At 27.6% G+C, this 13,988-nt stretch overlaps 1 protein-coding gene across 7 annotated transcripts in view; it reads right to left on the bottom strand.

Moving 5' to 3' along the window:
- LOC129979840 (neuronal acetylcholine receptor subunit alpha-7-like) overlaps positions 1-11,825 on the bottom strand; it is a 484,828-nt gene extending 473,003 nt beyond the window's left edge. For all 7 annotated transcript variants that reach the window (XM_056090752.1, XM_056090754.1, XM_056090748.1 and 4 more), the window contains exon 1: positions 10,068-11,825. In XM_056090752.1, the coding sequence (XP_055946727.1) occupies positions 10,068-10,131 (64 nt within the window). In that variant the 5' untranslated portion in view covers positions 10,132-11,825. The remainder of the gene's footprint in view (positions 1-10,067) is intronic.
- Positions 11,826-13,988: the final 2,163 nt, after the last annotated feature.

Genomic DNA, 13,988 nt, shown 5'->3' with positions numbered 1-13,988 from the left:
AATCTTGATTACTTTTAGAAGAGGATAATAGATATTTATAATTATTCAAAAGCATAATTATTTAATATTTGAATCGTCTGTCTGCAAATTTTTACAAAATGTTAATAGTCCTATATGTTTGTATCTTTGCTTTTGCTTTCCTGCGCCTGTTTATCTCCACTAGAATCAAAAAACTAAATTTTTTAATGTATAAAACTATAACTTCCAAACTTTTCTCCCCCCCCAAAAAATAAGGATAGCTATATTTCTAAAAGGTAGCTAAAAATATAAAATTTAAAAGGAAAACCCTCGAAAGAATAGGAAAAAGAAAGAGGAAAACAATTAGAAAGAAATTTAGTAAAGCTATATATATATAACTTAATTTCAATATTATATTTATTTTAATATAATTGTTATTTATATTAATTTAACAAAAATGGTTTAAGATTAAATCATAGCAAAAAAATATTTGAAATTATAATAGTGTAAGAAATATTGACCAAATGCAAACTTAAAGTTGAAAATATCTATCTCGTCTTTGTAATCTTTATCAGTTCTTTTCATAAAAGTTTTGTTTCAGTTTACATTTTTAGCTATAGTGATTGGCGCAAATTTATCAAATTTATGCATGTAATAATCTCTTGGAACTTTGCTAAATCATAGTTATGGACAAATTTATTAATTTTAGTTCTTAAGTTACTTTATTCATTTCATAGTAAATACGAAAATATTTCAAATCTCTCTTTCATAATAGTAGAAAATCCAAAGTCATTTGCTATGTTGGGAAAAAATAAAAATACAAACTGAAAAACATCATATTTCAATAAAAATGTTCGCCAAATAACAAACTTTGAATAAATGCTTCAGTGATTGTTAAATTGGGAGAGCTGCAGGACTGATGGGATAATATGGTGATGGTTAAATTCTGCAGCTGATGCTGAACTGTAACTAAAAAGAGATAACGATATATGATGGTAGGGGTTATCAGTGAATTTTCAATTCAGTTTTTTCGTTCGTTTTGAAGTACTTGAATATATAATTTGTGATGCTCCAATAAATGAATTGCACTCGGAGAAATGCAATTTTTTCCTCCTCTTTTTATCGTTTTGCCAAAAGATATATGTGAAGATGTTTAAAAAGGATATATGTTGTAAACTGCCTTTGGGGTTTAAAAAAATATTCATAAATTAATCAGTTCAGAGTTTAAATGGATTTTTAAAGTTTGCAGTAAAATTCTAATTAATGAAAATTTAAAATCATAATATAAAAATTATGGGTCGAAAGATCTTATAAATTCTACTAAATATGCGATGGTATATCAATAAAAAACTAGTTTTCATAAAATGCAATATTTTATTCTTTTCTCTTTCACAAATTCTATATCAATGTTTGTTATGCATTAGAACGTACGGAACATAACAGAAATGTTCTCTGTATAAAAATAAAGACAAAAAAAATAGTATGGTATCTATTTCTGAAAAAAAAGAGATTTGTCGCATACGCTATTTATTGTTTTATTCAAATCTGGGTACCTTGCTTCTATTTCAAATGTCATATAATTGGCTAATGCTACATTCAATAAGCTGAAATAGCGAGAGTAGTCTCCTTTCCTTTCTCCCATACTCTCTAATAAATTTGCCATACCAGTGAACGCCTAGCACGAAATCGACACACAATAGTGACACAATATTAACTTTTGGCGTGGATTTGCCATGTTTACTTAATCTATCGTGTCATCATTGGCGAGTTTTTTGGCCATTCATTCCAGGCATGTCGTTAATAGTATCCGAAAATTGAATTTTTATTTTAGACGCGTTTTTTTCAACCGATTGAAACGAAAATTCAATACAAATCTACAATTGTAGACACAAAATCACCCACAAAATTTTATATTTTTAATTCATTCTGTTTTTAATATATCGCGTTTCCATACTTGTGAAAGTACAGACCGACAGACAACCGTTTATTGGATTTGGTTCAAAATTTGGCAGGTGTCTAAACATCTACATTGTAGATGTTAAATCCGTGTACTGTATCTTATATATATATATATATATATATTCAGCACTCTTTATTTTGTATTTATCGCGTTAACTTATATTCGAACATCTGGACAGACGGCCTTCCTAAGAACAGATTTTATTCAAAATTTGATAGAAATTTTCAGTTTTGATGTAAACGTATACCAAATTTCAACTATCCAGCTCAAAGTTTTTTGGAGTTATCTTTGTCTCAGAAAAGCGAACATTTTCCAAAAATGTTTTTTTTTTTCGAAATTAGGGAAATCTAAATCATGGAGATTCATCAAAATTCGAGAAATTTTTTTTAAATAATCCCATACTTTCTCTATACTATGTATACGAAAAAGAAAAAATAGTGTCCTTACTCTTTTCACGGTCCAATTTTCGGAGCATGATTATATTTTCACCCGAAATTGTTAGATAATCCATCTTTATCTACAACTTAATAATATGTAAATACTTTTTTATACAAATAAATTTATAAGATATAAATGCTATTTCAGAATTATAATCTAACACCGTTTTCTCTATCTGTATGGACATGCAGAGGAAAATCTCTCAATCTTTAATATACTATGATATATTCGTATACTATGATAGATATATATTAAGATGTATCTGAAAAATTAGCATGCGCATGGGTTACATATGACACCAATATTCTAGGGAAAAGAAGTATCTTGTGTTTTCATTTAACAACTGGACCAAGAAGATGCAACAAACAAAACTGAAAATATTCAGAAATTCCTAGAATCATTTAACAAGATAGAAATGATGCGATCGAAATGACCTCACAGCATAACAACTGCAGATTTTGAAAAATCTTGCTAATGTTTAATGAATTGGAAAGAATGGGCTTAAAAATTGTACATAATAAAATTTGCTGATTTATTATCATAATTATGTTAATTCAGAATATATAAATTTAGATATTTGTCAAATACAAGATATACAGTATTATAAGTAGGGAATTATCTCAAAAAGGAAGTAATATCTGAAGTTGAAAAAAATGATATGTCACACAAGGTATAATAGAAATCTTTCAAGGAGCAAGTATGCATAGAGTGGCCTAATAAAGGCTGGTCAATGTGGAGTTTGCGGGATCGCAATTATTTTAGAGCGCAAAATAACAGGTTTTGTTCAGTAAAATAAAATAAAAAGGAACGTTAACAAAAATGTATTTATTTTTGTTTATTGACTTTTTATTTAACTTACACTTATATTTGGTAATTTTATTTTAACAATTTCTCTTACGTTGTGTTGTAGTAGTTTTAATATTATTTAAATAACATTATAGTATTTTGAAATACCCCAGTCTTAATAAGGGTTAATTCTCTGACGAATTTAAAATATAATTATTAACAAGGCTACTTTGATTAAATCAAAGCGTTAAAGCAAAAAGGAATTTTGAAAATATTGCATGACACATATGCAAAAATTTATGAAAATTTTCATAAAAGTTTTCATAAACGTTAAAAAAATTCTTCAATCGCTATGCCTGTCTGATTTTTGGCTTTTATTAAAAAAAATATATAATGATTTGGATTTTCTATAATTTTATCAAACTTATTTATTATATTCAAGATACATAAGTAGCATTAGAAAATTTAAATGAAATGGAATGAAAGGATCTTTTCTATTAAAAAAAACAATTCTAAAGAAGGTCTATAATTTATATCAATAAATTATTTTTAAAAATGCCTGTTTTATTCAGAAATCGTGAAGTATATATTAGAGCTTATCTATGAAAGCTATCTATAGTATCTAGAAGTATCTAGAAGAGCTTAAGGATTCCACTCATCAAATTATTCGGGTTATGTCATACATAGATAAAACTTTATAACGATGAAAATTGATTCCTACCTAAAAAAATAACAAACATTCTTTACGCATTTGTAAGAAGAGCAGAAGAATTTCATCAGTAAAATTGGAAGAGATTTCGTTACAGCATTGCTTTTCAATGCAGTTTGTAACAAAATACTGGAAACGATTTTAATAATTCGGATGAGGAAAATAAAATTATATCTTGTTAGACAAAAAAAAAAAACTATTCAAAGAAATCTAGAAAGGAAGAAAACATTACCTTAATCATAAACATGAAATAGAATCTCAGTGATGAAATTACAGAATGAAAAATAACCTGTATTCTGGATTGCATATTGAAATCCTAAATATAAATTTCAGTTCAGATTTCAATGAGATTATTATGAAAGATTTTTATAAGTAAATGTTTTTTCTTAAATTGAATAAAATCGCAAAGCTACATTAATTTACTTATTTTAAAGTTATTCCAGCATAATGCTAGAAAGTTCTTTTTATCTCCAAAAATTTATGACTTAACTGTTAGAAAATCTGTACGATCTTCATGTACGATATAAAAGTAATATTATGAAGAGTTTTATAAATAAATTTGTAACGAATTATCTGTTGAAATGCTACAAATTATAATAGAACTGATTCTGTACTATTATAATTTCTATGTACTACAGTATTCTGTATACAGTATATAGTATTCTGTGTTTCATTGGCTAAACGTATATGTCAATAATTATTTTGCTTTTTTTCAAACTTTATAGTTATTTCTTAATTATAAAGTTTGAACCATTAAATGAACTATCGTAATTCTAGCACGGAATTTACAATTCGAAACAACTTTCAAAAGTACATAAGGATATTCTAATTTTGAAATTTGTTTTATTTAATATGAAAATTTTAGACTCTATCGGAAGGAATCAGCAGGGAATCAAGTAAAAAAATGTACGTTTTTATTCTTAGATTCACATATTTTTGTTTAACAGTCTCCTTCCTCCTGGTGTTAATAACTTTCACTTTACAGTGATTTAGATCGTAGTATTCTGGTTACAGAATTTCGGATTTAGTATCAAAAAGTGTTTTTAAAAATATTCACAAAATGATCACGAATTCGAAGCTGATGGCATCAGGTTGTCCAGATATTCGCTCCTCAACTATTAGCTCATTTTGATTTAATTATAATATAATGATCATCCGCTAGTTTGACAGTAATTTTTGAAAAGGAAGATAATTACTGTCTTTTTCGTCATCAAACCACAGTTCCAAGTTATAAATATGACTACTATAAAACTTTAAAATAGAATATTACTCAAATCATACTAAGAGTTTACAATAATTTTTGTTTAATTTCGCACGGTCTCACTTTCTAAAAACTTCTGGAATTTTAACAGATTAAAATCAGATTTTATTTGTTTAAAGGTGTATTTAAAAATCGGCGTTCCTTTATTTATTTCGTAGTCGAATTGTTATTTTTCTTATTATGACTTTAATGGGAAATTCTGGATGTTTCTTTTGTAAATATATTCTTAAAATTTATATGCAATTTTATTTCATGATCCTCTATCTATTTTTCCTGAATCGTGTAGAATTTAACTGCTACCATATCATAATTTTTTATATTCCTAAAGCACACCCCAACAAAATCTACTCAGGTCTGTAAAGTCGCAATAAATCTTGAACATAGCTATTTCTCCAATTATATTATCCACTTGCCATTTTTTTGTGATTAAAAGCAAAAATTTATTCTCTTTATTTTAAATATGAACAAATTGGCAAACACCTCCATTAGAACATGCTTTTAGAAAATACTCCACCTTTTCCAGGCTAAATTTTCTTGGCTCTTCGCTGTCTTATTTCGAATTTCCCCTTGAAGTAAAATGTAACTTTCGTTTCATTGTAAAACCTTATCTGCATAAGTATGCTTCAGTTTATTTCATTCAAGTCACGAAATCTTTACGCTCGTAGAAGATCCAAATTTGTACGTCTTCAGTTCTCTCGTGAGAAATGATTCGTTATTTCGTGCAAATGTAGAGCTTTAAGGATCACAAAAGAAATACTGCTTATTGTTCTTTTGACTTATCTTTAACTTCACAAAGCTTACAGCTTAGCTACTTTGTTTCGTTTCATTAGGGAACCTGCATACGAGAAAATTTAGACTATCTTGGTGTTATCTGTTTTACAAATTCAGATAAAAGCATTTCGGAGATTATTTAATGTTTCAAATATGTTAAACCTACTTTCCTAATTAAAAAAATATTAAACTTTTATATTATTTTAAATCTGCAGTTCCTCTTAAAATAGATTATTCTTCTGTGTCAAATAATCTATTCTGTCATAATGTATTTGATTTTTATTAGCATATCCGATAAAATCTAAATCATCGATAACTTTTCCCACTGTTCTAAGCAATGTAACAGAATTAAAAGTGGAGTCTCTTTAATTTTAGAAGCGTTTTGTTACGCTAAAATATGCATTTCTAATGAATTTAATCGGTTATTTGTATTTTTTCTGCAGATATCTATATTATTATTGACTATTTGCAGATATAACATCTCGCAATTGTTGAAGAAATGATTATAAATTAATAGATTGCTATATTTTTAATTAATGTTTTCTTTTACCTCTTACAAAGTATATAATTTCTAGTTACTCTCATTTTATTGATAAAATAGTTTATTTTCTGTTATTTCCTGCTGAAGAAATTGCTGTTACAGAAAAACAGATATTTTATTTATGATTATTTTCAAATATATGATATCAACCTTCTTAAACACATAAAGAGTCATTATTTGAAAATCCTCGAAATACGAAATATTTGTTGATCTTAAAAAGGTTCGCTTGATTTTTTTTATCCGCATTTAAAATTTATTTTATATGATTTCTGGGGCTCATATTCTTTGAAATCGATCTTAAATGAGATTTTTCGTCGAGTAACCTGAAGAAACGGAAACTATCGACCTTCATTTTCTACTTCAGGAAAGATTCCGAAGTAGAAAATGGCTAAATTATGAAATTATTTTTAGAAGACGAGATGAAAAAATTCGCTGTTATTTCCTTTCACGTTATAAACCATTTTCTTTGCGTATTTTCAATTTTAATTCTTTGGAAAGTATTCAAAATTTAGCAAATTTGAAATACATTTATCATTTTAATTCCACTTATAATTATTCTATCTATAATAATATAAATATTATTAATATATAATTATTATTATATAGCCTAATAACAATATTATTATTATATTATATATTAAAAAACAATTGTGATATGAATTTATAAGGTGAGAGACTACTTTGAAAAAAGTTGATTTTTTTTTTTTTTTAATTTACCAATTTTTCTTTTTCTTTAATATTCTTGATTTCCGAACAGTTTTCTTCATAAAACTGTTTACATTTTTGATTCTAAGCTTATTCTTTGAGAAATTATATTCATTTTTATATTAGAATAATTTACATTTTAATGCTATTTTACATCTTTAAATATAGTTTTCCCAAATTTGAAATTTTTGTAGAATTCCTTTACAAAAATTTTCTTAAATTAAAATCTAATGCACAGGGCTTCATCAAACATAGTATAATAATTTCTTAATATGTCCTGGAGTTTTTGAACTAGAGAATAAGCAATCTATTCAATTAAAAATATTTTATAGTTGTTTTAGGGCTCACAATGTGAAAAAAATTAAACATTTCATGTTATTGTAGTGGAACTCTAATATTAAAGACTGGCTATATGAAAGCTACTATTTTAGTTCAGAACTTAGGAAATACATTTATTCTTTCTGCAGATTTTGAGCGAATTCTGCGGAGAGCAGAATTAATAAAATTCACAATAAACTTTGAAATTAGAAGATTTTAGCTTTATATCTCTTTTAAGTCAAAACACCCTATATTTTTCTACTTTCCGCATATATTCTGATTTCATTTGATTTTTTTTTATGCAAAATTTCAAAAATATTATAAATTTACAGCATTTTTCAAAAATTCATTTTGAACATACTTACTTAACGTAAAATTAGAAATTCATTCAATTCAAATTCTATTTGAATACTCATGAGATATGATAAAAGAGCATTTAATTGTTTTGTTCATATTCTGATATTTTAGTAGTTATAATATTGAAATTAATTACAATCAAATAAAATAAATGGAATATTTTTATTTATTTTATGAATATATATTTTATACTGTGATTAACTTTCTTTTATCCGCAGATTAATTTTCTTTTAAGAAAATCAAAGAAGTTCTCATTTTCAGATTCTAATACCTATCAATTATGTAAAATATGTACAGATGATATATAGAATTTAGATTACTGCTAAAAATAAATTACCATTAAAGTACTTTGATAAAAACATGGTTATGGTAATTGATTACTAATCAAATTCAATTTTAATTCTGAAATCGTGTTTAATGAAATACTGATTAAAGTTTTCTTCGAGTAAGTAGGTGATTAAAAGTATAAATAATCGTTTTAAGAATTCAGATTTAATGAACTATTTTTTACTATCAAAGTAAAGATAGCGATAAATTTTTATTCAAAAATAATTTCGCATTACAACACATGAATAAAAGATATAAATAATAAAAAAGTTTTCCTTTTAACAAAACATAAAATAATTCATTATATCTATTTTTTTAAATAATAAAAAAAAATTGAAAATAAACTTCTAAATTTTTTTAAAAATATTTTCCACCAAAATTGCATTTTACATTAAGCACAGAATAATAATTCACTGAAAATTCATTTAAAATTTGCTTTTATCGTTTAATTAAATAATATTCTTCAAAAAGATATTTCCACCAAAATTGTATTTTACATTAAGCACAGAATAATAATTCACTGAAAATTCATTTAAAATTTGCTTTTATCGTTTAATTAAATAATATTCTTCAAAAAGATATTTCCACCAAAATTGTATTTTACATTAAGCACAGAATAATAATTCACTGAAAATTCATTTAAAATTTGCTTTTATCGTTTAATTAAATAATATTCTTCAAAAAGATATTTCCACCAAAATTGTATTTTACATTAAGCACAGAATAATAATTCACTGAAAATTCATTTAAAATTTGCTTTTATCGTTTAATTAAATAATATTCTTCAAAAAGATATTTCCACCAAAATTGTATTTTACAATTAAAACAGAATAATAATTAATTCATTGGAAATTCATTTAAGATCTCCTTTTATCGTTTAACTAATTAATATATTTTTTAAAAAATATGTTTCCACCAAAGCTGTATTTTACATTAAAATATACGATAATAATTCCTTCATTGAAAATTCATTTAAGATCTCCTTTTATCGTTTAACTAATTAATATATTTTTTAAAAAATATGTTTCCACCAAAGCTGTATTTTACATTAAAATATACGATAATAATTCCTTCATTGAAAATTCATTTAAGATGTGTTTTTTTATCGTTTAATTAATTAATATTCTTTAAAAATACGTTTCCACCAAAGCTGTATTTTACATTAAAATATACGATAATAATTCCTTCATTGAAAATTCATTTAAGATCTCCTTTTATCGTTTAACTAATTAATATATTTTTTAAAAAATATGTTTCCACCAAAGCTGTATTTTACATTAAAATATACGATAATAAAACATTCATTGAAAATTCATTTAAGATGTGTTTTTTTATCGTTTAATTAATTAATATTCTTTAAAAATACGTTTCCACCAAAGCTGTATTTTACATTAAAATATACGATAATAATTCCTTCATTGAAAATTCATTTAAGATGTGTTTTTTTATCGTTTAATTAATTAATATTCTTTAAAAATACGTTTCCACCAAAGCTGTATTTTACATTAAAATATACGATAATAATTCCTTCATTGAAAATTCATTTAAGATGTGTTTTTTTATCGTTTAATTAATTAATATTCTTTAAAAATACGTTTCCACCAAAGCTGTATTTTACATTAAAATATACGATAATAATTCCTTCATTGAAAATTCATTTAAGATGTGTTTTTTTATCGTTTAATTAATTAATATTCTTTAAAAATACGTTTCCACCAAAGCTGTATTTTACATTAAAATATACGATAATAATTCCTTCATTGAAAATTCATTTAAGATGTGTTTTTTTATCGTTTAATTAATTAATATTCTTTAAAAATACGTTTCTGCCAAAATTCTATTTTATATTAAACAGGCAGTAATTGTTAATTCATTGCAAGTTCATTTAATATATGTTTTTATCGTTTAATTCAACTTACAGGAAGAGAAGACTTACTTAATGGAAGACACAGAATGATGAGAGAGAAGAAGAGCTGAGCACGGATTGCGCTTTTCTCCATCTTCACATTCGATGGCGATCCAGATCAACAGTCTCTTAAAATGAGCATCTTCACCAAGAATTCAAATAAAGGGTTGTTCTGCTGTGGCGTATGGAAAAATCTCCGCTGGGGTTATTAGGAAACTGACTCAAGTGTGTCCTCTATGTTAATTGAAGAAAATACAGTTTACATGCTGGAGGTGAATTCACTGCTGAATTTGGAAATTTTGCTCGAGATTGCCGAAATTGAATTTGTTTTTGTTTTTTTCTTTCTCAACAAGGGATTGTGATCATAACCGTCGAAATGACCTACAAGTTGTTACAGTCCCATTCTCCGACCTGACGGGCAAGGAACAAATTGATCGCTGCTGTTTAGCTGCGAGTGCGGATAAGCTGCATGTGTGGTGTTAATCATTAATTAGTACGCCCTGCATGACAGCAAGGTCGTCAGAAAGAAGGAAAAGTGCCCAAGCATGTCTTCCTTCTTTGTGTTATTTTGTTTCTAATCCAAGTTTCAATATTTATTTATTTAATTATTTTCTTTTTTTGCTGAATCCTATAAAGTCAGAAAGTTATTCCTAGAAGCACATTTCATATCACTAAGAACAGAACGACAGTAAGAAAAAGCCAAAGTATCATTGTGAGGCTACTTTAGCTATTTCCAGAGAAAAATGTATCCTAAGATAAAATATGTTTAAAAAAACAAACAAGATTTTTAAAGCGTGGTTAAATTGCTGCAAAATTTAACGAACAACAATTTACGACGCGGAAAAAGCGAGAGATTGAGAACAGCCTTCTTCGTAAAACAGCTTCAGAGACCCAAGCAAAGCTTCATACAGGTACTGCTTGCTGCTAAGAACCTTCTTCTTCCTCGCTGGAATCCTCAAATTATTTCGTTTTCTGAAAAGGGAAGCGAGTTGAATGTAAGCCGGTGGTGCGATTTCAGAATTTCTATTCGTTTAAAAGTGCCGGTCATTAAGAAAAAAAATCAGTCTTCTCCAGAACTTTTTTTTTCCCTTTTTAGTGGGATAGATTAGACAGGCACCAGTCAAACGTTCTTATCAGCATGATATGGCAAGAAGAAAAAATGGGTGATAAAATTACTGCAATGGTAATACTTCCTATACACTTTAGTATCCATTACGACCAAAAAGATTGAATCAATCTAAGAACTGACGGCACGAAATGCAATGTCCAAAAACTCCTACTGAGACACACACACACAGTCGAATAAGATTAAGACGATTAAATATCAAAAAGAAAGAAACCTAAAATATCTAGAAAAAGAGAAGATGATATTAGCAATAATTAGTATCTCCATCGTGTGAACTTCGTTGTGTTACTAAGTAGAGATGTCCGAGAGGAAGTAAAGCCTGTGGTGGTCGTGATTGTTTTTTCTGCAAGTCCCCTAGGATGATGATGCTTGCACTGCCTCGGTGAGATGAGTTGTCCCCGTTCGTAGCATGTTCTGGTCCAGTTGCGGGTTCGACTCTTCCAGCCTGGGAAATGGTTATTTTTTCGATCCGAACCCGCCCACCCTCCGATCCCTGTTTTCAGGTGGGGAAAAGTTTTCCGTCCCTTTTGGAAGTCGTGGGCCCTCTCTCATGGGTCGAAGAACTCACGGTCAAGGGGGAAGGGCCCGCCGGATGATCGAAAGTCCGGCTCACACACACTCACTCGCAAATTCCTCCGCAGCTCTTGCCTCCGCTATCCGGATTCTGGAACGATGCCTGGGATACCCCATCCCCCCAGAAAAATTGTACTGCGCAAGAGCGCCGCTAAATCCTTGCCGGCGCACGCGCGGTGCACGTTTCGCTCGCTAAACACCCCCGCACAAAACTCCTCACTCACTGCAATTTTTATCGTTTCCCCCCATTTTTATTTCTCCCTTTTTTTTCTTGCTTTTCACCCTCTGTCAATTCTAGTTGGAATGAATTAAGCCCAAACGTTCACAGCTAAGATTTCGCTACTTTTCTAGGAATCCGCTGATTTAATTTGCGATGCTTAAGAAAACCGAAAATGGTAACTTTGAGATAAATGAAGATGACAATTTCCTTTGCAATCTCTTTCTCCTCTACCACATATTTTGCGCATTGCTGGATCTAACCATATGGAAACCACTTCAAATGAAGTTAGATTCGCTTGGTAGAACATTTATTAGCAACATTTCTTTTGCCATTTGTTTTCTTAGTCAGAATTTTTATATTTCTGATTATAAATCTCAGTTTGAGTTCAAATAAAAACTAATAAACAAAAAATAAACTAATATCTCCATGTCAAATAATTTTTCCAGCATATATAATTTACAAACAATGCAACTACATTCAGGAAACATTATTTTCATTACTGAATATTATCTACGAAATTAAAATAAACTCATAATTAAAGATCTTAAATTTTATTTCGCTAGTTAGGTTATAGTAACGTCTTAATTTAAAGATTTCATTTAGTTTCTCATTTATAATTATTGTTAGATGACAAGGATATACTCGAACTCTAGTTTCTCCCCTTTGATCTTCCACTTAAAATCCACTTCATTGCGGGACATTTGAAACCGACAGGCTTAACCTCTTAATCGACACGTGCGAGCATCGAATGATCGCTGTTCAAAGATATAGCTTGTTTGACTGATTTAATTCCAGTTTATGTCTCGAAACAAAAATTGTTCCTAATCTATGAACACTTCAAATATTTTAAGGATTGTTTAGAGATAAGTAAGATAAAGTCTAGCAGATACGGAAGGCACTATTTAATTAGATTATGAGAAATTCAAAGCGGTTAAAGGTCTTGTATTAATCAGTGAACACTTCCAATGCAAATGTTTTGTAGGAACTAATCCTTTTCCATTGATTTTCTAACTCCTTCAATCTACTCAGGTGAATATTTGTTTTAAATTAACAAAGAGTAAAAATGAGTAGTTTTGGAATCCAATTCTCATCATTTGATGTCTTTTGATCCATAAATCTATTGATGTATTGACTTTAAATTAGCATAGAATAAATAATAGAATTTACTGAATCAAAATTACACTCTAGGAATTTGTTTACAATACCATCGTAATTCACCCATGCGATATACTAGGATTACATATTAATTAATATATCTCTACTAATGATAAATGAAAATTGTGGATACTCTACAGAACAGACCGTTGGATCTAGTGTAACCTAATTTGGGACATATATATATATATATATATATTGGATGGTAAGAATGAGCATTTTGGTGCGAGTTTAAAAAAAAATTAATTATAATTTTAATGAGTTGATAATTATAACTTTAAACTTTTTCTTATCTAATTTTTAAAAATAGATTGCAAAGTTACCTTGAAACCTAAAACGTTTTCATTGTTCTGGAAAGTATTTAATTCGCATCATTTTTCATCATTGCTGAAAGATAAGGAAAAAGGATTTTGTTTAATATCTGTGTAGTTTGCAAGACTAGTAAGAAAGTAATGCTACAATATTGCGAAAGTAAGAAGATAGATAAACTAGTCATTTAAGTTTTTAAAGCACTATTATCTCATAAGATTGATATTAATTAGAAATAATCATATGAATAATGAAGAAAATATATGTGAGACAATTCAAAACCCCGATTTAAATGTCCAATAATTTGATGGTTAAAAATAATCTGTTGATGGAATATAGAGTGAAATTATGTCTGAATTTTAAATTACGACTGAATTTTAAAAGCGCATTTAAACAATTAACAAAAAAAAAAGTCTTTTAAGATATCAAAAAGGTATCGCAATTCGATACTTAAACTATTTCTTTAAAGAAATCATGAATATGTCGTTACGTATAAGATAATCAAAACAAATTAAATGTAACCAATATTTCCTATGACAAATTAGTTGGCAAAGGAGGCTAGTGCAAA

This window comes from Argiope bruennichi, chromosome 1 (assembly GCF_947563725.1).
Source record: "Argiope bruennichi chromosome 1, qqArgBrue1.1, whole genome shotgun sequence".
NCBI classification, from domain to species: domain Eukaryota; kingdom Metazoa; phylum Arthropoda; class Arachnida; order Araneae; family Araneidae; genus Argiope; species Argiope bruennichi.
The sequence above is the reverse complement of the archived record's forward strand: the minus strand, read 5'-3'. Positions and strand labels throughout refer to the sequence as shown.